The 27,869-nt window shown below is 40.9% G+C and overlaps 1 protein-coding gene across 1 annotated transcript; it reads right to left on the reverse strand.

The window, feature by feature from the left end:
- Positions 1–1,290: 1,290 nt before the first annotated feature.
- Positions 1,291–27,740, reverse strand: syde1 (synapse defective Rho GTPase homolog 1). The gene is made up of 8 exons (XM_084135877.1): positions 27,485–27,740; positions 15,066–15,839; positions 11,796–12,674; positions 10,013–10,242; positions 8,946–9,072; positions 8,618–8,787; positions 4,533–4,812; positions 1,291–2,930 (listed from the first exon to the last, which is right to left on the reverse strand). The coding sequence occupies exons 1-8, from the start codon at positions 27,567–27,569 to the stop codon at positions 2,347–2,349; spliced, it is 3,129 nt and encodes a 1,042-aa protein (XP_083992003.1). The 5' UTR covers positions 27,570–27,740; the 3' UTR covers positions 1,291–2,346.
- Between the last annotated feature and the right edge of the window lie 129 nt (positions 27,741–27,869).

The following is a 27,869-nucleotide window of genomic DNA, read 5'->3' on the forward strand; positions in this document are numbered from 1 at the left end:
TGACGTGAGTTTGGGGGCGGGACTATCTCTAACTGACCAATGAAAGTTTGGGAAAAGCTGTGCCAAAAGAGTCATTACTTTTCTGTTTGTGTTAGAAATGACGCAACCATTAAAATTTAATGACAGCATTTGTGTCATAACATCAATTACCGACGCAGCCGCCATTGCATCATATATTGACTTTGGCTTCTCGAATCAACATTATGTCACGAATGCTGTAAAGTTCTACTGAACCCAGACCGTTCCTTTAACATGACCTCGAGGGAATGTAATAATACGTCCACCGCTACACATCACACAGAAGAACACACTGCGGCTGGTCAGAGAAGCGCTTCACTGCTGTTCCCGAAGAGAGTCTGGCAGAGAAACACACGTAACGGAATGTCCTTGTGGAAAGAATGATGGGATCTTGGCCCAAACGCTGCTGGTTTCTCTCACGGAGACACGAACCAGCCTTCTGGAATAAGAGTCGTACACAGAGCTTTAAATACAAGAAACTCCACACAAACGTAACGCAGACGCACAGCCTGCCGTCATCCTTCAGCGTCACCCGCCTCATCACAACTAGTGTTTATAGCGTTATAATCGCGATTAATCGCATCCAAAGTTTGTTTACATAATATATGTGTGTGTACTGTGTAAAATTATTTTGTATATATAAATACACACATATCAAGTATACATTTAAGAAAAAATGGCTATTTATACATAAAATATTTATATTTATATATAATATAAATTATATATAAATATATATACATGCAAATATTTCTTAAATATATACATGCATGTGTATTTATATATACAAAATAATTATACACTACTACACACACATATGTTAACAAACTTTTATTTTGGATGCGATTAATCGTGTCACAGCGCTAGTTATGATACAGCTCGTTATAACCATCGATACACGTCTCGCCTTCAGAAGAACTATGAATATTTGTTTGTTTTTTAGTTTTTGTGCTTATTACATTACAGTAGCTGCTATGAAATGTTCTAGCATGTCAAATGCTGCATCATACACAAATACTCCATAGATTTTCTGCCCGTCTTTTTCACAAATTAAAACTTGTTTATAAGTCGCATTTTTTTATCATCTGAAACATACCGCGATATTCCAAAGTGACTTATGATGCAATTAAAGGGATAGTTCACCCAAACATGAAAATTAGCCCATGATTTACTCACTCTCAAGTCATCCTAGGTGTGTATGACATTCTTCTCTCAGACGAACACAATCAGAGTTATATTAAAAAAAAATCCTGGCTCTTCCAAACTTTATAATGACAGTGAATGGCTGTTTCTGTTTTGAAGTCCATAAAAGTGCATCTGTCCATCATAAAAGTGCATCTATCCATCATAAAAGTGCATCTATCCATGATAAAAGTGCATCTATCCATGATAAAAGTGCATCTATCCATGATAAAGGTGCATCTGTCCATCATATGTAAGAAAAATCTCCTTATTTAAAACTTTATCAACTAAAATAACTAGCTTCCGGCAGACGGCCGTACTCAAGTCGACTTACGCCACAAGAGTAACACTTGACGATGTGTGACGTTGATGTAGGAGTAGCGTAAGCTTCGGCGCCTCCGCGGTTCAAACACACAGCGCTGGGCAACAAACTCAAGCTCCGCCCACATTTCTCTTTAAAAATTCGCGTTTTAGACTCTAATTCGTGACCGGTGTTTTGTTTTGCTCGATCCTCTGCGCTTCTGTTACGTTGTGCGTCAGGTTAAGGGTTACTCTTCGACCGTAAATCCATAACGTCTGTATATATCCATATGTTAATCATAACGTAAATCGTACAGCCGTCTGCAGGAAGCTAGTTATTTTAGTCGATAAAGTTTTAAATATGGATATTTTTATGATGGACAGATGCACTTTTATGATGATAGATGCACTTTTATGATGGACAGATGCACTTTTATGATGGATAGATGCACTTTTATGATGGATAGATGCACTTTTATCATGGATAGATGCACTTTTATCATGGATAGATGCACTTTTATGATGGATAGATGCACTTTTATGATGATAGATGCACTTTTATCATGGATCGATGCACTTTTATGATGGATAGATGCACTTTTATGATGATAGATGCACTTTTATGAACTTCAAACAGAAACGGCCATTCACTGCCATTATAAAGCTTGGAAGAGCCAGGAATGTTTTTTTAATATAACTCTGATTGTATTCGTCTGAAAGAAGAATGTCATACACACCTAGGATGGCTTGAGGATGAGTAAATCATGGGATAATTCTCATTTTTGGGTGAACTATCCCTTTAACGTCAAGCACGTAAAACATGCGCAGGATGAGAAGTGCTCAGGTTCAGAGGCAGATATTGATTTGTTTGGCTAACTCTCTCTCCAAGTCTGAAATCAGAGTGTCAAAGTCCTTCAGACTCAATCGGCACGTGAACGGGGCGTCGAAGTCGAGAGCGAAGTCATCCACGTACAAACCGTCAGGCGACGCCCACACGTCCCGCTTCTTCGCCCTGTCCATGTCGTCGTCGCTCTCGCTTCCCGCCACCTCGTCGTAATCCGCCTCGTCGTTCGACATGAAGTCCCGCCCACAAACGCTCCAGTCGCCAGCGTATCGGTTACAGGGCGGGCTTTCCAGACGGCCACGCCCCCTACGGGACACAACAGGCTCGTCCTGAAGGCCACGCCCCCTACAGGAAACAACCGTCTCGTCCTGAAGGCCACGCCCCCTACAGGAAACGACTGGCTCATCCTGAAGGCCACGCCCCCTACGGGAAACAACCGTCTCATCCTGAAGGCCACGCCCCCTACGGGACACAACTGACTCGTCCTGAACCGAGGGAAGCGATCGCCGCAGTGAGGAACTCTGGGATACCGGAGAAGAGATGACCTGTGATTGGTCGGAGTCATCCATCACTCGTTCTTTGGGTACTGCAAAGAAACGGACATGAAATGCCATTACACACTTGATATGTGGCAGATGTTCAAGTCAGCTTTATTTCTATAGCGCTTTATACAATACAGATCGTTTAAAAGCAGTTTTAATTCCCCGTAATAAACATGAAAATAACAGTGTCAATGATGCTGATGAACTTCAATGATGAACGTCTGCAAATATGAGACAAATTCAAATCTATAAAGCAGCTCTAAAAAGACAATGTTGTTTTTCAGCTCAATTCAGTTCAGTGTTGATTCAGTTTTGATTCAATTCAGTTCATTGTTGATTCAGTTCAGTTCAATATTGATTCAGTTCAGTTCAGTGTTAATTTAATTCAGTTCAAGTGTTGCTTCAATTCAGCTCATTATTGATTCAATTCAGTTCAATGTTGATTCAATTCAGTTCAATGTTGATTCAGTTCAATTTCTATAACACTGTCAGCGTCCTTTTTCAGCTCAATTCAGTTTTGTTTTGTTCACATCTGATAGTATCAGTGCAATCAAATCAATAATATAGCTGAATATTACATGTCTTTAAGTCCCAACTGAGCACGGCGTGTGTTTGTGCACTCGCATGCAAACTCTGAACACATGGCACATGTTTAGACTGATGTTCCATGCAGATCCACACCAGCTGTCACAGGTTACTGAAATTCCTCCTGCATGTTACACATGTGCTGCGTCATGAGGTCAAGGGTCGTAACATGACGCTCAGAGTGCAAACTGTTCGCATGACCTTCTGAGATGCAGCCGATTATTATCAGATTATATGCATGATATTTCATCGCATGAGTGTTGCTGGAACGATAATCAAAACCAGAGGACATTGAGAGGGAAAAGAATGCATGTGATCTCTTTCGTTTTATTTCATTCTGCAAGTAAAAATCAGCCACGCATGACTTTCTGCAGTGTAGAACAGGTCTGAAATTACATTTAACCCTCATCCTTTCCTCGCACTTTGTAACACATCTTTCCCACACGGGTCAAAATGACCCGAAGACCTAAAATTAATGAAATTACACTTCTTTTTTGTCCAGAATGCTTATTTTACTCAATTTTTTAATGCAAATGTTTTGGAATTTTTTTTGTTATTTTTTATTTTAGTTACCTTTAAATTAGTAGATTTGATCAATAAATAATAAATAATAATTTAACTTAAATTCAAAATAACTCACTATTTCATGCATAACCCTTTTAATTCAGCTCAAAATATCTTGCATTGTGTCTCTCTGCCGACCTCTTATGGCAAAATAATAATCAAATAACATGATATTTCATGACTCTAGATTGCCTTATAGCTCTATATGGAGCAAATGAGCTGTTCCGCTGGGTCCTAAAGTCAGTTCACTTCAGTATCCATTCAGATACACATGGAGACATTATAAAATCATTTTTTGGTAAAGTTTTAGCATTTTTAGTTAGAATTTTGATAATTTTTAGGTTTTTCTATGTGTACTGAAACATTCCTCGCACTCCATTCATTCCCAAGGGGGTCAAATTGACCCGCGAGGGAAGGATTTGTTACTTTTTTAAATTTCAAAAATGATTTTCGGGTATTAATTGATGATAATTGTAAATTTTGGGCCACAAACTCACCAGGCCAGAGCTGCAGGAGGTAGTGCAAAGCCTCTATGTGTCGTTTAAAGTCCACGGCGCTGGCGATCTCTTCACTGTGTGCGAAGCTACGCCCTCGAGCGGCCCCGGACCCCATCAGGGCCCCTGACCCCGGGGCCGTCAGCCCAGCCTGCCAGGACTCCTGTGTGGGCGTCAGGAGAACCGGCCCGAAGCACACGGCCAGATTCTGGCACGTCATTCGGTTGCTGTCGCTGTAAGACGCCACCAGACTCAGATGATCCAGCAAGAAGGACAGAGTTGCCTTCAGAAGACACAAAACCACACACAGATCAAACATGGAAGTACTAACACTGCATTAGCATTGATCTGTACAGTGACTTTTAAAAGTGAAACTGATATTCTGATCTGATTTCATGCATTACAGAATTTTCCTTCAGAATAACGTGCATTGATGTACACACAGAAACGCTTGTTATTAGCGACACCGGTGGCAGGTTAGTGAACTGCAGCAGCACGTCCTTTTTGTGCACATGTAACATGACACGTGATTCATTTAAGGAATAATAAACTGGAAATACCGTTGCAGCATTATACTGTTAACGAACATTTAGATGAGTATGCAAATATGTGCTGCGTGCTTTCCTCTTAATAACAAAAATGACAGAAAACAGCAGTTCGGAAAGCATCTGATCACAGAGATGTGGATGTGTGCAGCCGATCTGAGGTTCACCGGCCATTTAGGTCATTAAAATTACACTGAAATGAGTTTGATTATAAAGTATATTTGGCACTCTGTATATATCTGACTATGTGAGACTATCGTTTGAATAAAATCTTTTTCTTTGCATGCACAGCAACAGAAAGGCTCTTTTTTAGCATTATCCTGAACATTGTATAAGCATTAGTTTCACTGAACAAAAGACAGGCTCTCGGAAGCGCACACGTCACATGCTTTTGATTTTAACGTCAAGCACTTCACATAAACATCAGGCTTTCATAGACAACCTGGGAAGGTCTGTTCACACATTTGCAATAAAGCAAAAAGTGATTAATGCATGAAAATTCCTACAAGTATCTCCTTTAAGAAAGCAAATCGAGCCCATTTTGATAAAGACTTCAGGATGCATAAACATGGTAAAATTATGCAAACGCCTAAAAGTGAGCTAGACCTTCTAAATGAAGAACGAGAGATGAGAAAAGAAAGAGTATAAATGTATGAGAGCAGGAGGAGCGGGAGGTTCTCATTCCCAATTAGTTTGTTTTGGACGATGTTGGAAACCCTCAGGCTGCTGTTCTGCTGCTCACATGGGACAAACAAACCACGTACAGCGGCACACACACACACACACACACACACACACACACTCCCTCTCGCATAAACACTTCAGTGCTCTTACATAAAATCACATCCTCAGGAAGAAGCTCAGACTCACGTCTGGCAGAAACAAGGACAGCCAAATTGAAAGAAGATTCAATGAAATAACAGTGACAAACAGCTTAAGAAATGAAGGAGAAAAAAATCGAAATGTTTGCCATTCTTATTAGATTAGTTTACTCAGAGTAAAGACGCATGGCTCCTTGAGGATCATTAAAAACCTTTCAGAAAACAATAAAATGCAAAAACTGAGATCCAATTGAGTGTAGATCTTAAAAAAATAAACAGGAACATCTCAGTCATGTAAACATCTGAGTTCAATACTTTCTCAATCTTATTCAGAAATGTGATGCAAGAGTATATTTACATCTTACAAATGTGTTTAGAGTTACAGTGAGTGGAAGAGACTGAATGTTTGCTTAAAAAAAAGCTTTTCTGGATTTTCGATTTCGATTCGATATACATGTAACGCATTTAATACATTTAATGCCATATCAGCACCAAAGGCTTTATTCAAGAGTAATAAAATGTAAAATAATCATAATAACAATATTTTAATGAATTGTATACAATAATTAAACAATATTATAAAATAGATAAATAATCCAAATAATAACCATAAGAGTTATATAAAATCTTTCAGCTTGATATTTCATTAAAAAAATTATGAATTAGATGTAATTCACATGTAAACGAATAAATGTTTCGGACTGAAAAGTTAAAGGTGTGTATTCACTACCATTCAAAAGTGTTTATTTTGAAAGAAATTAATACTTTTATTCAGCAAAGATAATTTCACATAAACGCTGTTCTTTTGAACTTTATATTCATCAAAGAATTGTGAAAAATAAAATGCATCACGGTTTCCACAAAAGAATGAAGCTGTTTTCAACTGATAATAATCATAAATGTTTCTTGAGCATCAAATCATCATATTAGAGTGATTTCTGAAAGATCATGTGACACTGAAGACTGGAGTAATGATGCTGAACATTCAGCTTTGATCACAGGAATAAATTACACTTTACTATATATTCACTTAGAAAACAGATGATTTACATTTAGGGCTGTCAATCGATTAAAATTTTTAATCGCGATTAATCGCATGATTGTCGTGAGTTAACTCGCGATTAATCGCATTTAATCGCACATTTTTTATTTGTTCTAAATATACCTTAAATTAATACTTTTCAAGTTTGTAATACTCTAATCAACGTGGGCATTGATAAATATAGATGCTTTATGCAAATGTATGTTTATTATTGAAACCATAGTCAATATAGCATGAAGACGAGACATGTTTCAAAGGTCATAGATGTTTTTCAAAGAACTTGTTCATGTCTATTAGACTAGACACATGTAGAAAGAACAAAGAAATGCCAGGTTCCCATTACTTCTCTTTCTTTGCACTGAGCAATTAACACAAACATGTTTAGATTTTTGCATGACAGGGCAGCTCTTCTGAAAATGCTAAATGTACATTTAGCATTTATTATTACATTGTAGTTTGTCTCTCTCTGTGCCCATTTTGATGAAGCTAAATTCTCAATAAAACGTATATTTTACTGTTTCTGTTGTCAAACAACGGAATGAATTTGAAATGGTGACTGAAACGCGACCAAATAAACATAACCAGCTCTCCCTTCCAAGACGTTAATCTGCACAAAAATTCTGATAATCGAGCCGTCGTCTGGTGAAATCAAATACACATATGCTAAAGACAATATCCGTGCTCTGATTTCGGCTATATTTGTAAAATTAGAGAAGCAACATAATATCTGTGTTTAACTGAATTAAAGCGCTGCTCCTCCGCGTGAGACGCAGAGAGAGAGAGAGAGAGAGAGAGAGGCGCGCGCGCGCGTGCTGGGAGAGCAGTACCGGCGGTACCGGTATATTCTCAGAAACTAAATAAGGTTTGGGCGCTTTGTTGAAGGGAAAAAAATCGCTAAAGGGGTCTGCAATGTCGCTAAGTTGCCAACACTGTGTATCTCCATTTCTCCAACTAGGGGTTGGGTCACAGGTCAAACAGAAAATACGCGCTGCGTTAATCGTCCGTTAAAAAAATTAGTGCCGTTAATATGATTTTGCGTTAACGCGTTATTAACGCGCTAAATTTGACAGCCCTATTTACATTACAATAATATTTCACTATTTTTACAGTATTTTTGATCAGATAAATGCAGCCTTGGTGAGCAGAAGAGACTCTTTCAGAAATATTAAGAAATCTTAAGCTTTGAATGGCAGTGTAAACAGAACTTTGAGAGCCTGAAACGGACACCGGATGTCACGACAGGTTCACATCTAAAGGTTGACGGACTCTCGAAGCGACTGACGGTGCTGATCCACTTGTCCGACACGACTGTCGCGTGGTGTCGCGACGCCTCCCCACATTGGTACGTTGATGGGCGTTAACCGCTATGGGCGTGGTTTTGACCGAGCGGGAAATGTAGCGTATTAGAACAGAGGACCTGCGAGAGACTTCCCTCTGTCTCCATATGCTCTACTTCTATTGGATAGACGCGTCGCGTTTAACGGACTTCATTTGCATAAAGATGGGCATCGGCCAGCTTTTTGACGCGCAGCATTTTTTCAAATGAAGCGCCGCCTTCCCGGAATGCTTTGCGGGTGCGACAAAGTCGCTTGACGTCACCCATAGGAATATAGTGGAGCGCGGCGCGACAGAAGTGTTGCACGGACAAGTGGATCAGCACCGTGAGACTGGATGAATTACCCGCTCGGCTTCAGGGAGACATTGCAACAGAGCCACGGTGTTTTGTGATCGCTGAGCGTCGCTGTCGTTTCTGCAGGCCGGTCGAACCATCATGGCCTCTAACACCACTTCATACAGGGTCCTCGTGATGAGAGGAGACGGCAGCTCGCGCAGGTAGTCCTTCAGAATGCCTGACCATAGAAATAAAAAACAAGATTTCCATCTACAAAAACCCTGGAGATTTAATTGCATGTTATTGGTGTATATTTTCATATGCATATTATTGTTCCCTACTTGAGTTTGTAAATCGATATTGTTCATGGTAGATGAATACATCAGGTTGACTGACCGGTAATGACATTGACGTCGGGATAGAGCTCGTCGTTTAGGGAAACTGCAGCACTGTCCTTCTCAAACGCATCACGCAATTCCTTCTTCACTGCTGCAGAACCACAGAGACGATACAGTCCCACCACCTACACACACAGAAAAACACAGTGTCTTTTTACAACCACTAGGACACATTTCTCAATACTTAGATCTATTATGCAAAGTCTTGATGATGTTCTCAGGCTCGACTAGAACAGGTTTTCCTGCTTGAATGTTGAGTATTCTCCTCATATTCTCCATTGTTGCGGCTCCTCTCTTCCCAGTCTGTCAGTAACGCTCTGTTTACTTCCTGTCTCTATGAAGCCCCTCCTCCTGAAAAGCACACTGTGCTCTGATTGGTCGGCTGGAGCAGTGTGTTGTGATTGGTCGAGCGCTTCGAGTGTGTTTGGGAAATGTCCCGCCCCTTACCATAACCGCCAGTTTAACACACTACTAACTAACTCAACCAGGCCCCGCCCCTTTATTCTGCATATGAATTATTATAATGAGGAATATTGTGACGTGTTCGTTCCCGGAAGAAACTCAAGACTTCAATGGAGGCGTTTCAGGAGTTCAAACACCAACATTAGATAAAGAAAGTTGTAAAAAAAAAAGCAGAATAGGACTTTAACTGCAGAGCCAAGCTGAAAGTTGGTGTGAAGAGTTTTGAAAAAGTGACCCAAGTATTGAGAAATAATAATTAGTGCTGAGCAAAGATTAATCGCATCGAAAATAAAAGTTTGTTTACATAATGTATGTGTGTGTACTGTATGTAATTATTTTGCATATATAAATACACACATATGCATGTATATATTTAAGAAATATTTGCATTGTATATACTGTATATATATTTATATTATATATAAATATAAATATTTTATATATAAACACATTTTTCTTAAATATATACATGCATATGTGTGTGTATTTATATATACAAAACAATTATACACAGTACACACACATATATTATGTAAACACAAACTTTTATTTTCGTTGCCCAGCACTAATAATATAATAATCTGTAAATGCACGCCGTCTCACCCTCAGTCCTCTCCTCTCGATCTCAGAAACACACTTCTGAATGATCAGAGGCACTCTGAGTGTGGACGCTTCTTTCTCCACCAGGGGGCGCAGCTCCACCCCGAACACTGTAGGGGGGGGCAGGTCACTGAGGCGCGGGAACGGGGTCACGAACTGCTCCAACAGGGTCAACTTCACATACAGCAAACCACGAGGCTCCAGACGAACACACAGCTGCTGACTGCGAGAAGCTGCGGGAGAGAGAGACAGACAGAGAGAGACCGAGAGAGAGACCGAGAGAGACAGACAGAGAGACCGAGAGAGAGAGAGAGAGAGAGAGACCGAGAGAGACAGACAGAGAGACCGAGAGAGAGAGAGAGAGAGAGAGACAGAGAGAGAGACAGAGAGAGAGAGAAGATAAACAGATAAGAGGCTCAGTGCAAGATCAAAGCCAACGCAGGGTATGACTGGGTGGTATGGTTGTATACACAAAGGGTAAAATTTGTGAACATGTTCCAAATGCTTGGAAGTAGCAACAGATAATTTCTTTCGTATTGTGATCTTTATCCGAGTGAAACGGAAGACGAAAAGGGGCTTGGTTCAATCCACCAACTGCAAGTTTGCAGTCGATTGTAAGAAAGATCTGCACGAAATGATTGGAGAAGTCTAGCATACGTCACCAGAGAAGTCTGTCATTTCGCGGGATGATTTGATTAAACATTAAAACGTCAAAACATTTAAAAAAAGAAACATATGCACGGATGAGTTAACAATAATTTGCATTTAGAAAACAAATGGTGAATTTCCATTTTTTTTAATTCTGACTTTAAGGGGTTGTTTGTTAGTCTAAACACGAAGTAGAGTTCAGTTGCTTATGGATAGCAATGTGACGAGTTACTATAGAATAGAACTTAAAAAAAAAAAAAAATCTGTCATCATTTACTCACCCTTATGTCATTTCAAATACGCAAGTCGACTTTCGTTCATCTTTCGTAACACAAATGAATACATATTTATCTTAATTTATAGAGAATTTCTGCCCCTCTATTGAAAGTCTATTCACCCAAAACGTTCATAAAAAAATCCATATGAATCGAGCGGTTTATTGCAGGACCTCTGAAGAGACACTTCACTTTATATGATGAATAGATTTCATTTAGGCTTTTATTCACATATAAACATTGTTCAGTGAACATAAAAGTCCTGTTTACACCTGGTATTAAGATGCGTTTTTGTCAGTCCGATCACAAGTGGACGATGTTAAATTCAGCTCGTCCACTTTTAACCACTTCCAGAGGTAGTCAAAAACGCATTGCAAACCAGATTGCTTTTGTAGTGTAAACGCTCATGTGGTCGAAACTGCTGCTCTCCGTGTGTTCGTGTTCATATGTAAAGAGCTTATTTTGTCCATTAGACTGAAAGATCTGAAAAAGCCCATAGATTTACCCGCCCATAGACCCTCCCCTCAAAGAAATCAGGACAGAAGTGGTTTGAAGTGGACGAAAGAGACGGATTAAAACACCAGGTGTAAACGATTGTGATCCGATTGACCAAAACGCATCTTAATACCCTGTGTAAACATGGCCAAAGAGAAGCTCAACTCTCCTTGTTTGATGTGTTCTGAAGATAATCAAAAGTCTTATGGGTTTGGAAAAAAATTAAGGTGAGTAAATAATGTTTAGAGTTTTCATTTTTGGTAAAACTAATCCTTTAAAACAGCTTCAAAAATGGCTCATCTGATCAGAATTTAAAGAACTATCAGTTTCATCTTGGGACTTGATTCACAAATGGGTGGTTCTCTTACCCTTGAAGAGGGACGGTATAGCCACAGCGCCCAGACAGCAAACCCGGTTACGCGCGGGAGCAGCCGGCGCGCAAGACCCGATGTTAGCGCTAGCAGTCGTTGGCGTCAAGATGACCAGTTTGAGCAGCCGCGCCCTCTCGAGCTCCAGGTTAAAGGTGTGGTTTAGTGGGAGACACGCTCCTCGACAAGTTAGCAAGGACGTTCGAGCCCGGGTCACTCCGTCCACTTGAATGGCACAGAAGACTTCTTTAGTAGCATCGATCCGAGGGGGTCGGAGTAGCTCTTCGACTCCCAGCAAATGCACCGTGAGCAGGCCTGAAAGTCTCTGAGCGCAGCGAGGCTGATCCGTCAGCGAGTACAAGCGGAAAGACTCTGCGTCGGCCACACCGAGTGAATCCTGTGGCCCACGGTGTGGTGGTGGTGTAGGTGAGCCTTTCGACCCCTGACCCTTTGGTAGGAGTTCAGGTGAGTCTCCATCGCTAAGATACCCTCCTTTACTAGCAGAGCGCATTCGAGAGGATCGACGTCTTGGCCTTGCGGGCGCACTGGAGTCCAGGTGGTACTTGCTGATGATGTTGGATGATTCTTTGCATGCATTTGGTGGTAAAGCCTCATCTGACGCTCCCGGTGCACTGCTGGCATTTCCTTGGCTCTGTCCGTGACGCTGATTACGGGACGAGCGCAAGCTAAGCTTCCGCCTTAGTTCTGGGAGTTTCCGCATCTTCATAGAGAGCCGCCGAACCGTCCCTGGAGACTTGATCTTGTCGATCACACTGCTCCCATTTCCACCCTCTCCTGGGCTTCTCTTTGGTGCCCCCGAACTGTCAGAGTTCACAACACTTGCAGAGCTAATACAGTCCGACTGTAGCATAACCAGATCTGAACCCAAAGAAACACACTGTTAGAAAGGAATTACAACTTTTAAGATGTCCTACAACCAAGTTGTGCTTTAGTATCTTAGTAGTCAGTGTCAAAACATAGTAAGATGTCTTGCTGTTAGGCAGCACACTAGGCAACATAAACGAAACCTTATAAACCAGGGGAGTTCAATCCTGCTCCTGGAAGGCCAACTTACTGCTGTTAGCTCCAATACACCTGCCTGGAAGTTTCTAGTGATCCTGAAGACCTTGATTAGCTGGTCCAGGTGTTTTTAATTAGGGCTAGAACTAAACTTGGCTGGAAGGTGGCCCTCCAGGAGCAGGATCAGACACCCCATCATAAACTGATTTGCAATGATGAGATGGAATGAGATCCACTTTCCTGTAGACTTTAGCCCCAACACTTATCAAACACACCTGAACATGGTAATCAATGTCTTCAGGATAACTAGAAAGTTACAGGTTTTTTTTATCAGGGTTGGAGCTAAACTCTGCAGGACAATAGGCCTGGGGGGCCAGAGTTGTGCCGAGTCCGACCCCTTCTCCAGAGACTCTACTCGCAGGACAGTGACCCTCCAGGACCAAAGTTGCCCATCCCAGCTCTACATCAAGGATGGGCAACTCTGGCCCTCAAGATCCACTTTCCTCTAGACTTTAGCCCCAACACTTATCAAACACACTTGAATATGCAAATGAAGGTCTTCAGATAGCTATAGACGTGCGAGTTTGGTCAGGGTTGGAGCTAAACTCTGCAGGACAATAGGCCTCGAGGGCCAGAGTTGTGCCGAGTCCAACCCCTTCTCCAGAGACTCTACTCTCCAGGACCGAAGTTGCCCATTCCAGCTCTAAATCAAGGATGGGCAACTCTGGCCTTCAAGATCCACTTTCCTGTAGACTTTAGCCCCAACACTTATCAAACACACCTGAATATGCAAATGAAAGTCTTCAGACAGCTATAGGTAGGTGAGTTTGGTCAGAGTTGGAGCTAAACTCTGCAGGACAGTAGGCCTCAAGGGCCAGAGTTGTGCCGAGTCCAACCCATTGCTCTACGTAGGCAGTAAAACAGTGGTTCACATGTAAAGTGCTCCAGAGACTCTACTCACAGGACAGTGACCCTTCCAGGACCGAAGTTGCCCATCCCAGCTCTACATCAAGGATGGGCAAATCTGGCTCTCAAGATCCACTTTCCTGTAGACTTTAGCCCCAACACTTATCAAACACACTTGAACATGCAAATTAAGGTCTTCAGATAGCTATAGACGTGTGAGTTTGGTCAGGGTTGGCGCTAAACTCTGCAGGACATTAGGCCTCAAGGGCCAGAGTTGTGCCGAGTCCGACCCCTTCTCCAGAGACTCTACTCTCCAGGACCGAAGTTGCCCATTCCAGCTCTACATCAAGGATGGGCAACTCAGGCCCTCAAGATCCACTTTCCTGTAGACTTTAGCCCCAACACTTATCAAACACACCTGAATATGCAAATTAAGTTATTCAGACAGCTATAGGTAGGTGAGTTTGGTCAGGTTTGGAGCTAAACTCTGCAGGACAGTAGGCTTCGAGGGCCAGAGTTGTGCCGAGTCCGACCCCTGCTCTACGTAGGCAGTAAAACAGTAGTCAAGTCACCTTCATTTATATAGCCCTTTTACCAATATAGACTGTTTCAAAGCAGCTTTACAGTGATAATAGGAAATTAAAGTAACAGAGATTGTTTTGGCTTTACAGCAGCTCTAGAATAAAGTTATTGTCCAGCTAAAGTTAGTTTTGATTGATTCACTTCCATTGCAAAGATCATTAGTTATTAACTTAGGGGCTGCTTACACAACACCATTTCAACCGAAAACAGAAAACTTTTAATGAAAAAAGTAATAATAAAGCAATATAGAGTTTGACATTAGTTTGTCACTAGGCAAAAGACGTGATACTGGTTAGCATAAAAATACACACAAATATTGGGTAAAGCATTCAGTTTTTAATTATATTGAACTATTTGTGTATTCAGGGATTGCCTTCTCCACAACTGTTGCAGACTTAGAATTTGACCAAAAGAAGGCATCTTAAAAGGCAGGCCTATTATAATTATGCTGCCTACTTTTTGAAAGAGCCTCTAGAACACATATATGATGCCTCAAATGCTGTCTAGGTAGACAGCTCACAAGGTTTTAGAAAAGAACTTATAATTACATGATATGTGGTTGTAATGTGGTTGCTTTCAATCCCATTTTTTTCCAAATTTGTGAACGCCAAACACAATCAGCATAGCATAACACAGCATTTCAGTCTACTTACTATAAATATCATTTCAAAACAGCACTTCTCATTTTAAGACCAGCTGTGTGTGCTGGAAATGCATCTTAGCTTGTGACAAACTCTTATATAATGGAAAATCTGACCATACCCGAATTATCCATCCTGATGACATCGACTTCACTTTGAATGTCTCTCGTTTGATTGGTCAAACCCCCTGATCGTTTCTGGTCTCTTTTCTCCTTTTCCAACCCCTCATTTTCTCTCTTTCTCCACGGGTCTCCGTATTTTTCCTGATCTGCTTTTTTGCTGGCCCTTAAGTCGTCCTCTTCAGGAATGGGGTTGTACCAAATGTTTCCGTCTCCATCCGGGCCCTGTCGCCACTCTTTGATTCTGGTTGGATTCTGGGCCTCATCTGATGCCTGGGGTTTTCCTGTGGACAGTACCCAGGCTCGACTGCTCCTGTCCAGGTGCTGGAGGTAAGCGCCTTGCCCAGAGATCTTTGCTGAGCTGGAAGAGACACACACATCCATAAAGGTCGTAGACGAAGGGGTCAACTCCGGTAAACTGGCCTCAACTGAGTTGCACGGTGTGCTGGAATATCCAAACTCCAATTCAAGATCATTCCGATTTCTCTTCAAGCCATCCTCACTAAAAGTTTGTTGGTTCCAGGTCTGTTTTGAGGCCTCAGCCTTTCCAGAGCACAAATCCCAGTCCTGTGGCCCGTAGACCAGGCTAGGACACGGATCTGTGCCGACTGGGTCTCTGCAAGTGGAGGGAAGTTTGGCCCAGTTCTGTTTTTTGGAGACGGTGATCTGGGAGCGTCTGGTACACTCCTCTCGGTCTGAGCTCTCGGTCTCAGCGTGACCTGAGGTGGATGCAGTTGATGGACAACTTTGGAAAAGTTCCACCTTTTCTGTCACTTCTAAAGCAGAGGAAAGAAAACAGCCATTATTGTCATAGCAGGAGTATTTGGCCTTATTTGGTGTTGAAATAGTTGTCTGGATTGGAGTGACTAACATGAAGAATTGATCACTGGAGACTTGCAACATTCAGAAACAGCAAATACCACAAGTAAAAGTGGAACTGGGGGCTATTAACCTTTACAGGGTTTGCTTCCTCCCTAAAACAACATTTCTGAGATGAGTTTACAGTGACGTAGAGCTGCGAAGAGAGAGGGCGACTGGAAAGAATTAAAATAAGACCAAAGAGGAGGGGTGAAGATATTTACCATCTCCTTCACCCTCGGCTCCCTCTCCCTCCCATCTTGCACATCTGGAAGTTTCTCCAAACTCCCTCCTCCCGTTTTCCCCTTACTCTCTCTCTCTCTTTCTCTCTCTCTCTGTCTGTTCTTTCCCCTCTTGAAATTATGAACGTGGCTTGTGACACACAGTTAGCCAAATATCTTATCCAGTTCCAGAAGCCATGAATAACTCCTGTGTGTGTGTGTGTGCTCTGCACATTATCTCTGTTGGCTTGCATGACTCTGGAAGTGCTGAATAAAAACATCTCTTGTTAATCGCACTTTAGTCAACACTGCTCATGAGTGTATCAAAACCACTGCTAGTTTACAAGGCCAAGACAACATTCAACAATCAAACGCCTAAACCACTAATGCTGCTTAAACACCGCACAAAGATGTGACGAAAAGTTTGACAGATAGAAACGTGCAAGTCTATTTCAAGGGTGCGGAAAGAGCCAGATCAGCTGGGATTTCCGAGCACACAACTGAAACCGCTCATCTGGAATTTTCTTTGGTCATTTGATGCCTACATCAAGAGTGTGTTTCAGGAAAACTTCAAATTCAATGTTTGTACGAAATGTGACCTTCGCAGACCTTGTGTTTGAAGAGTTAAACTCTATATTTCAATTCCCACCCTACTTTTCTTTCTCAATCAATATCCTGGTTCACTTTGAAATCCGTCACATTACAGAAGCCAAATTGACTTAAAGATGAAAACAGAAAAACACAGATCTCTTTATGCTTCCCTGAACAGGAAGTGTTACAGTAGTTTAAGTGACTTCCTGTTATGCCAAAGTAGCCAAGAAAAAGAGGGAGAGAAACAGAAAGCAACAAGCTAGAGCTACACATATCGCAGACATAAATGCACAGACTGAGAGAAGGCGCAGAAGAGATTCATTTGATTTACATTTACGAATTTTGGGAGACTTTTATCCATGCATTATTTTTATTTTTATCCATGTATTCATTCTGGGAATCAAACCCATGACATTGGCATTACTAGCACCATTCTCCACTACAGGAAAGCATGTATAGTCAAACCTAAATTTATTCACACACCTTCAACATTTCTCATATTATCTCAGTTTATTCACTATAGTTTAGAAAATGGTACTAAAATATGAGCAGAACTCAGAGTTATGAACTCAGTTGATATTTGACTGGTTTTGTCCGTCCTTCTGTTAGACTGTCTCACACATGAATTATGTTGAATATCTGTCAGCTGTTAAATTTAACTAAACAATTAGATAATACCAGTTTAGCTCAACCAATCACCAAGCAATGCTTCATTGTGTTCAGTCTGTGTGTAAAAAGAGCATTAGCAATTAAAGACAAAACACTTCAGCAAAACATGATCAAGTCAAAGTGTCCGAATCATTTTTGGTTTGATAAATGTCACTGTATGAAGAATATTTCGTGTATAATATATCACAGTTTACTTTATTTTGCTCTCCTCACTTACATAAATTAACTATAGTGTCCTGCACACACTAGTAAAAAATAAATAAAAATATATATCTGGGGTCTGAATAATTTTTAGTTAGGATGAAGAATAAAGAAAATTAGGATGAAGAATAAAGAAAAAGGTACAAAAATGATGCCCACATGGAAATGCAAAAAGCCAAACCAGGGAGTGATTTCAGTGAGAAACACACAGCTGTCGGGCCGCTGAGAGGATTCAATGAGCGGTCTGTGTCGAGGGCTTTCCTTCACAGCTGGACACACACACTTAACCCTATTCACTATTCATTACAACACCCCAAAATACACACGCTCACACAAAGCACACTCTCACGGGCGTGCGCTGGACTCACCCTTCACCTCTGACGCGACCAGTCTGTGTGTCTGTGTGTTTATGAAGCCTTTTCTGGGTTTAAACAGCACATTGATAAACTGGTCTTTCTCGATTTAGTTTGTTACGACTTTAAATAGCGATGTGCACCAAACCCAAGACTGACGAACCTTTAGAGCTTCAGTTTACTCATTCATAGACAGTATATCGACTAGGCCGATTAATCAAACCGCAGATGTTTATCCATTTTTACATTATTGGCCTCACGCTTGGAGAAGTAACAGAAGTGTTAGTTCTGTTGCTGTCAGTTGAGAACCAAAATTTTTCAGGGTTTCAGATTTTTGTGTCTTTCACATTTCAGCTTTAAAGGAACACGCCGACTTTTTGGGACTTTATCTTATTCCCCGTGTCCCCCAGAGTTAGATAAGTCCACACACACCCTTCTCATCTCCGTGCGTGCTGTAACTCTGTCTGACGCACCCACCGCTAGCCTAGCTTAGCACAAAGACTGGAGGTAAACGGCTCCAGCTAGCATACTGCTCCCAATAAGTGACAAAATAACGCCAACATTTTCCTATTTACATGTTGTTATCGGTATAGTCACAGCGTGAACAAATAACAAGGTCACATGACACACAGCCATCTTCTAACCGTACACATAGTGGGAACTATATTCTCAGAAGGCGAAGCACTGCTACTTCTGCGGAGTGATTTACTAGCTACTAGCTACTAGCTAGCTAGTCATGTTGGTTTTGTTGACGGAAGTAACAATGGTGCTTTTCAGGTGTTGCGCTTAACACTTCGCCCAAGTAGCAGTGCTTCACCTTCTGAGAATATAGTTATTTTGTCACTTATTGGGAGCAGTATGCTAGCTGGAGCCATTTACCTCCAGTCTTTGTGCTAAGCTAGGCTAGCGGTGGGTGCGTCAGACAGAGTTACGGCACGCACGGAGATGAGAAGGGTGTGTGTGGACTTATCTAACTCTGGGGGATACGGGGAATAAGATAAAGTCCCAAAAAGTCGTCATGTTCCTTTAAAACACTGAAGGTTAAACTCTGCAACAAACACAGATCAAATTTGCCTCTAATGCATGACAGATTTATGCAGTTAGTTTGTTGAAAGATAAAATGTGATGAATAATCCAAACTGAAAAGGCTGGCTTGTTTGTTTGTTTGTTTGTTTATTTACCATGTTTGGCAGTGTGAAATCATTAGTGGAAATGTTTGCTGAGAATATTCACGGCGTAACGGTTAAAGAGTTTTTCCCAGAATGCCGATCCCTCCCCCTTCATTCGCCCATATAATTTGAGACATCCGGTCGCTCTCATCTGCCCTGAAAACACAAGCCAAACTATTAATAATCACATCAGGAAAGACATGCAAACATGCAAGCAGATCTTCTGTTTCAGGACATTTATATCTCAACACATTAAGAGTTATTATATCAGAACAGCAATAATAAAGCCAACATAAACATGCATGATCATTTAAACTCCACATTTGAGCATGCTTTTGGAGAATAAGCGAGTCCAGGCCCAATCCAGAGGGACATGTGATCCCAGATCCCTGTGAAGACGTTTCCTCTGAGAGCTCGACCCGCCAGATCTGAGGAAACTCACTCCTAAACATCTGCAGTCAATGCTCTCTGTCATGTTTATTGAGTAATATGACTATATCTGATGGTCAGATTCTTCGACTAGAGCAGAAACACCAGACCAGTGCGAGTTCAAGAAAGCTAGACAAGGAAAAAAAACTATATCTGAAGGCCTCGATGTGAACTTGAACAATCTGTACTGTTGGTTGAGCTTCTTATCTCAACAATTAATCAGCGCTGCACAAGATTTATCGCCGCTTCGGTTTCACACAGAACAGCACTGGACATGTGGCTGGACTCCCACTGAAACACTCTTTGAGTGCATGTTGAGTTTGTTCATCACAAGAGATGCAGATTATACATTCTCTGCAATGCTCTATTTTTTCAGACTGGAAGTGGGTCTCATCTCATCTCTGTTTATGTCTGGATTATAGAATTAAACATCAGCCCAGAACAGCATTATCAGTGTATTAGTTTGACCAGATGCTGACAGCTGCATTTCTGCTTGCATATTTTCCCAGAGTGCCTCAAACCGCACATTACAGTCTACTTCTGTTTGGAAGCAGGCCCACAAAACCAGAACGCTTTCCCATAAGAACAAACTAAATTTTGCTTTTTGGAACAATGTAAATATATGCTGTAAGCAACATAAAGTAAATACAATAAAGTAATATATATATATATATATGCAAAAGAAATATATATAACGTATTTAAAAAAAAATTGTATATATAATTTATGATATAATTTATGAACCATATATATATATATATATATATATATATATATATATATATATATATATATGAACCAATGCATAAATTATAATTGTATAAATATATTAAAATGCTTATTTAATAAAAAAACATTATGTAAATAATTGGGAAATTAACATTTCTCCAAAAATGCATTTATTTAAAAAAACAGTTATACATCTATAAATAATATAAATAATTGTATTATATATATAAAATAGTCAGTAAATACTACAGTAAATAGATAAATTGTATTATACATATAAAATAGTCAGTAAATATTTTTATATTATCATATTAATTACAGAAATTAAATTAATACATATTCATAAATAAAAAATTTGTAAAAATTTTTTTTAATATACAATTTAAATATAGAATTTAAATAAATATATATGTATAACTATATAACTTAATTATATACATTTATTAACTTAATATTTGATAAAAATATTAATATATTTTGGTAAATAAATAATAAATGGGAAAATAAAATAAAAGTTTTTATATAGATATGTGTAATATATATATATATATATATACACACACACACACACACACACACACACACATACATACATACATATGTATATGTATAAATAAAAGTGTGTGTGTGAGTGTACTACCATGATATATACTATGGTATTCCACAGTACTTTAATGAAGCTCAGCCTGTCCTGTTGTTCTAATCTGCACTTCCAGGAAGAACATCAGCGAGAGGAAGTCATTAAAATAGAAACTACAGGAGATCTCGGCAAAACTGATCCGAGTAACACGGCTTTACGTCCGAAACTCTGCAGCTCCTGATTTACAGCATTAGTGGCGTTTACACAGCATCACACATCAAACTATCACTATTGTTCACAGATCTGGATGATAAACCACACGTAACTCATCCCACATGTGTGTGTCGAGGCCTGCAAGCTGACCGATGATGAACAGTGATGATAGAGATCTTCTGTTCGAGAGGTTGCTCTTTAATCCGGCGTGTGAACAGTCGAGACCCTGAGCCACTAGAGAAAGACTTTATGAAGCAAAAGGACATTATGTGTGTGTGTTTACACTCCGATGAGGAGAAGCGAGAACATGCCGTCCTCATGAGCGCTCCTCGTGATGCCGGAGGAGTCTAGAGACGAGCAGAAGATCGGGATCATCACATCAGGATCAGGGCAGTTATTAATACACTACATGACTTCATAACTCAATATCAGTTCTGTAGAATCTCTAAACCAGCGTCGCCTCGTCCAGACTGTCAGGGTCAAAGGTCATGTGGTGTATCCAGCCTTACATCTACAACTGTTAAAACACACTTTCAATCCTTTAAATAAAGCTGAAATAAGATAATGTAGAAATATTATATAAAAAATAAAATAATATTTATGTATACACACACACACACACACACACTCTCTTATACACTGTCAGTCATACACACTCACACACACACTCTTTTACACACACACTCTCACACACACACTCATACACTGTCACTCACACACACACACACACACACTCTCACTCACAAACGCACACACACTCTCATCCACTCACGCACGCACACACACACACACTCATACACTGTCACTCACACACACACGCTCTCACTCACAAACACACACACACACTCATACACTGTCACTCACACACTCTCACAAACGCGCACACACACTCTCATCCACTCACGCACACACTGTCACTCACACACACACTCTCACTCACAAACGCACACACACTCTCATCCACTCACGCACACACACACACTCATACACTGTCACTCACACACACACACTCACAAACGCACACACACTCTCATCCATTCACGCACACACACACACACACACACACACACACTCTCATACACTGTCACTCACACACACACTCTCTCACTCACAAACGCACACACACTCTCATCCACTCATGCACACACACACACGCACACACACTCATACACTGTCACTCACACACGCACACACACTCTCATCCACTCACGAACGCGCACGCACACACACACACACTGCTCATGCATGAGTCACATGGTTTGGAACGATGATGATGGCGAATAAATATTCCTTCAAAAACTGAACATGCATCACAGAAAGCAATTCAATTCTTGGGAAACTGCGGATCTTTTAGTAAATCTCTGCGGGCGCAGATTCTGTGTGGCAACGAGTCGCAGATCAAGAAACACACACACACACACACACACACACACATCCAGCAGAAAGAGTTTTCTGTTTTGGACTCTCATGTGGTTCACAGATGCAGTGATGAAGCAATCTATTGACCCACACTGACGAACACACACACACACACACACACACACACTCACAAACTGATGAACACATACACAAACTGATAAACACATACACGCACACAGACTCACACAAACTGATGAACACACAAACGCACTCACTGATGAACACACACGCACTCACACAGACACACTCTCACACACAAACTGATGAACACACACACACACAAACTGATGAACACACACACACACACACACAAACTGATAAACACATACACGCACACAGACTCACACAAACTGATGAACACACACACAAACTGATAAACACATACACGCACACAGACTCACACAAACTGATGAACACACAAACGCACTCACTGATGAACACACACGCACTCACACAGACACACTCTCACACACAAACTGATGAACACACACACACACACACACAAACTGATGAACACACACACACACACACACAAACTGATAAACACATACACGCACACAGACTCACACAAACTGATGAACACACACACGCACTCACTGATGAACACACGCACTCACAGACACACACTCACACTCTCTCACACACACACACTCACTGATGAACACACATGCACTCACACAGACACACACTCACACTCTCACACACAAACTGATGAACACACACACACTCACTGATGAACACACATGCACTCACAGACACACTCACACACACAAACTGATGAATACACACGCACTCGCACTCACACACTCACACTCTCACACACCCTCACACACACACACACAAACTGATGAACACACACACACACAAACTGATAAACACATACACGCACACAGACTCACACAAACTGATGAACACACACACGCACTCACTGATGAACACACACGCACTCACAGACACACACTCACACTCTCTCACACACACACACAAACTGATGAACACACACACACACAAACTGATGAACACACACACACACAAACTGATGAACACGCACGCAGACTCACACAAACTGATGAACACACACACACTCACACAGACACACACTCACACACACACACTCAGCATCAGGTTCCTCTGGTAAGCAGTGATACTCTCGACAGTCGTGGAGTTGCAGCTGGGATCGTTATTCCCGAGAGTTCACATTCCTTCTCTCTCCGACTCTCATACTTCCAGCTTCGCTGTTTTTCTCCCTCTTTCCTGATGGATCTGAGCTGGTCAAACTTGTGGCATTACTATATTCTTCTGAGGCAGCATCGCATGTATCCTTACTGCACGATGCAATCCCAGAATGCACTGCAACGTTTATGCATTTGGCAGATACAAAGACAAATAATGCAAAACAATAATAGGGATGCGCAATATTATCTGGTAGTCGATATTATCGAACAAAATAAAAATGATGCTGATAAGAGGATTTGTGTTGAACATTTATTAATGTTTTTTTTTAGTTCTAACAAGTAAGGAGACCTCGAAACTCTAAAACCGGAATGAACAAATACAGTATAAAGTAATACAATATCGGTATCAACATCTGCTAAAATATTGGCAAAATCAAATATTGTGCATAAATACCTTTATCTAATATTGTAATTTTTTGCATGTCAGGTAATAATATAGTGCTTTTGCCAGTGTAGTCAGTCACGTTTGAGGTTTCACTTCAGTTCAGACACTGCCTGTGTCACAGTAACACACACACACACACACACACACACACACACACACACACACACAACAGAACATCCTGTTCTCTGAACCTTATCAATATTTCTCAGTCTCATTCCTCACACAGAGCAACACTGACCAGCATTACAACACACAGCCTGAGAGCAACTGCCACTGTTTATGTACACACACAAACACACACATACTCACACATTCACTCACACACTCAAACACTCACACACACACTCACTCTCACACACTAAAACACTCACACACACACAACACTCACTCACATACACTCACTCACACACACTCACTCAGTCACTCACACTCACTCACTCACACACACACACACACACACACACACACACACACACACACTCAGTCACTCACTCACTCACACACTCACACACTCACACACACTCACTCACTCACACACACTCACACACACATACACTCACTCACTCACTCACACACACTCACACTCACTCACATACACTCACTCACACACACTCACTCACTCACACAAACAAACACTCACTCACTCACACACTCACACATACACACACTCACTCACACTCACACACACACACACTCACTCACTCACTCACACACTCACACACACTCACTCACTCACACACACTCACACACACATACACTCACTCACTCACACAACACTCACTCACTCACTCAAACACTCACTCACTCACACAACACTCACACAACACTCACTCACACTATCACTCACTCACACAACACTCACTCACTCACTCAAACACTCACTCACTCACACAATCACTCACTCACTCAAACACTCACTCAAACACTCACTCACTCACACAACACTCACTCACTCACTCAAACACTCACTCACTCACACAATCACTCACTCACTCAAACACTCACTCAAACACTCACTCACACTATCACTCACTCACTCAAACACTCACTCACTCACACAATCACTCACTCACTCAAACACTCACTCAAACACTCACTCACTCACACAACACTCACTCACTCACTCAAACACTCACTCACTCACACAATCACTCACTCACTCAAACACTCACTCAAACACTCACTCACACTATCACTCACTCACTCAAACACTCACTCAAACACTCACTCACTCACACAACACTCACTCACTCACTCAAACACTCTCTCACTCACACAATCACTCACTCACTCAAACACTCACTCAAACACTCACTCACACAATCACTCACACAATCACTCACTCACACAACACTCACTCACTCACTCAAACACTCTCTCACTCACACAATCACTCACTCACTCAAACACTCACTCAAACACTCACTCACACAATCACTCACTCACACAACACTCACTCACTCACTCAAACACTCACTCACTCACACAATCACTCACTCACTCAAACACTCACTCAAACACTCACTCACTCACACACTCAAACACTCACTCACTCACACAATCACTCACTCACTCAAACACTCACTCACTCACTCACTCACACAACACTCACTCACTCACTCACTCACTCACTCACACACACAACACTCACTCACTCACTCACTCACTCACTCACACAACACTCACTCACTCAAACACTCACTCACTCACTCACTCACACAACACTCACTCACTCACTCACTCACTCACTCAAACACTCACTCACTCACTCACACAACACTCACTCACTCACTCAAACACTCACTCAAACACTCACTCACTCACTCACTCACTCACACACACACATACACTCACTCACATACACACTCACACAATCACTCATACACTCACTCACTCACACACACACACATACACTCACTCACATACACACTCACACAATCACTCATACACTCATACATACACTCACTCACACACACACTCACACAATCACTCATACATACACTCACTCACTCACTCTCCCTATTTTAGACATATATCATGCAGGGAAAGAGAATAAGAGAGAGACAAAACCAGTGAAAGCCATAAACTGAACAACTTCATTTCATTTTCATCTGCTCGTTCTCATCCAAAAATAAAACATGATGTCATCCTTAACTCGTTTGAAACCCCGAGACGTTTTCTTCATCAAAACACATTAATGCTGCTCTTTTCCAAAGTCAGTCAAGCTCCAAAACATCAAAACATCATCATAAAAATATCGGTTTCTCTTTACATTAGTGCATCAACTGACATTAATGAGCAATTTGCATTTGCTTATTAATCTGTTAACTTAAGTTAATAAAACAACTTTTCATTGTTAGTTCATGTCAGCTCAGGTACATTAAAATAGATGCAACTTTTGCTTTTAAAAACATATCAGTGAATGATTAATAAATGCATTTTATATTATTAGTTCTGATGTAAACTTGTGTTAGTTTCCCTTCAGAGGAGAAACAGTGACGTTTCATGTCTACACACACACACACACACACACGCACGCACACACACACGTCAGGCTCCTCGCGCATTATGTAACAAACTCACAATGTTTTTCTCAAGAGCAGCAGCTTTAGTCATTCCTTCGAAATCACCTCATCCTCATCATCATCATCATCATCATCATCATCACATGAGGAAGAAGCATTAGGACACAGAGCTCTCTCTCTGTGCAGATCCACTGTAAACACCAGCGTTTATACAAACAAACTAAAGTTCGCTCATGATCTTAAAAACTTTCCATTTAAAGGCAAAAAAAGGGAATCTGTAGACAAATGTAAATTCTGGCTATTCAATTTGGTCTGCAAATAGTGTATTTAAAAACTAAAATATTATTTGATATTTTTGAATGGATGAATTGAGCGCTTCATGATCTCTGTCTGCTCCATCATCACACACACAGGAATACTCTTTGTGTTTAAAATCACTGAGGAATGAGAGCTGGAAATGTGTTTAACATAAATCCGGTTTTCACGACTTTACAATAATTCTAACATGTGGAAAAAAAGTCACAATATAAAATTAGTAGATGTGTCTTAACGCTTTACTGATCTATAGATAGAGTAATATATAGTATAAATACAGTAAGTTATAATAACAGTCTAAACACACACACTTTGAAACTCTTCTGCCCTTTGAAACAGAACCTGAATATGATTTTTTTTTTTTTTTTTTATCAAAGATTGATGAATATGAATTTTGCATGTCGTTATTTTACCTCTTAACTGTTTGTTTTTAGTTTTAGAGCAAGAGTAGAATTATTGCAAGGCTTCATCTGCACTGTAATAGTAACAGAAGCACACTGAAGCCCGTGTTCTGGTGTCGGTCTCTCACCGGTCAGTTTGGGGTCCGTCTTGCGGCGGAATCGCTCTTTCGCCCGGAGTTTGGAGAAGGTTCGTCTGAGCAGCGGCTCTGCCATCACTGAAACTACACACACACTCCACACACACGCTCATTCAACTCTTCTGCCGGACTCAAACTCCACACACTCATTCAGCTCTTCTGCCGGACTCAAACTCCGTGGAAACTCACGGGAAACCGGAGAGACTCTCGCGCTCATGATGCCAAACACAGGAAACACATTCCACACATTCCAGCGCTGAGAGACGCTCACGCGCACAGCGGGGCATCATGGGAAATGTAGTTTACAGTCTACTGTCAGTGTGTAGATAGATAGATAGATAGATAGATAGATAGATAGATAGATAGATAGATAGAT

The sequence above is a fragment of the Abramis brama genome (assembly GCF_963993115.1).
Source record: "Abramis brama genome assembly, chromosome: 14".
NCBI lineage: Eukaryota > Metazoa > Chordata > Actinopteri > Cypriniformes > Leuciscidae > Abramis > Abramis brama.

Coding starts and splice junctions, on each gene's coding strand:
- syde1 (XM_084135877.1), bottom strand. CDS start 27,569: ATGGCAGAGCCGCTGCTCAGACGAACCTTCTCCAAACTCCGGGCGAAA. Junction 15,840..27,484: donor GACGGACCCCAAACTGACCG/GTGAGAGACCGA, acceptor CCTCTGCTTTAG/AAGTGACAGAAAAGGTGGAA. Junction 8,788..8,945: donor CGACGTCAATGTCATTACCG/GTCAGTCAACCT, acceptor TTCTATGGTCAG/GCATTCTGAAGGACTACCTG.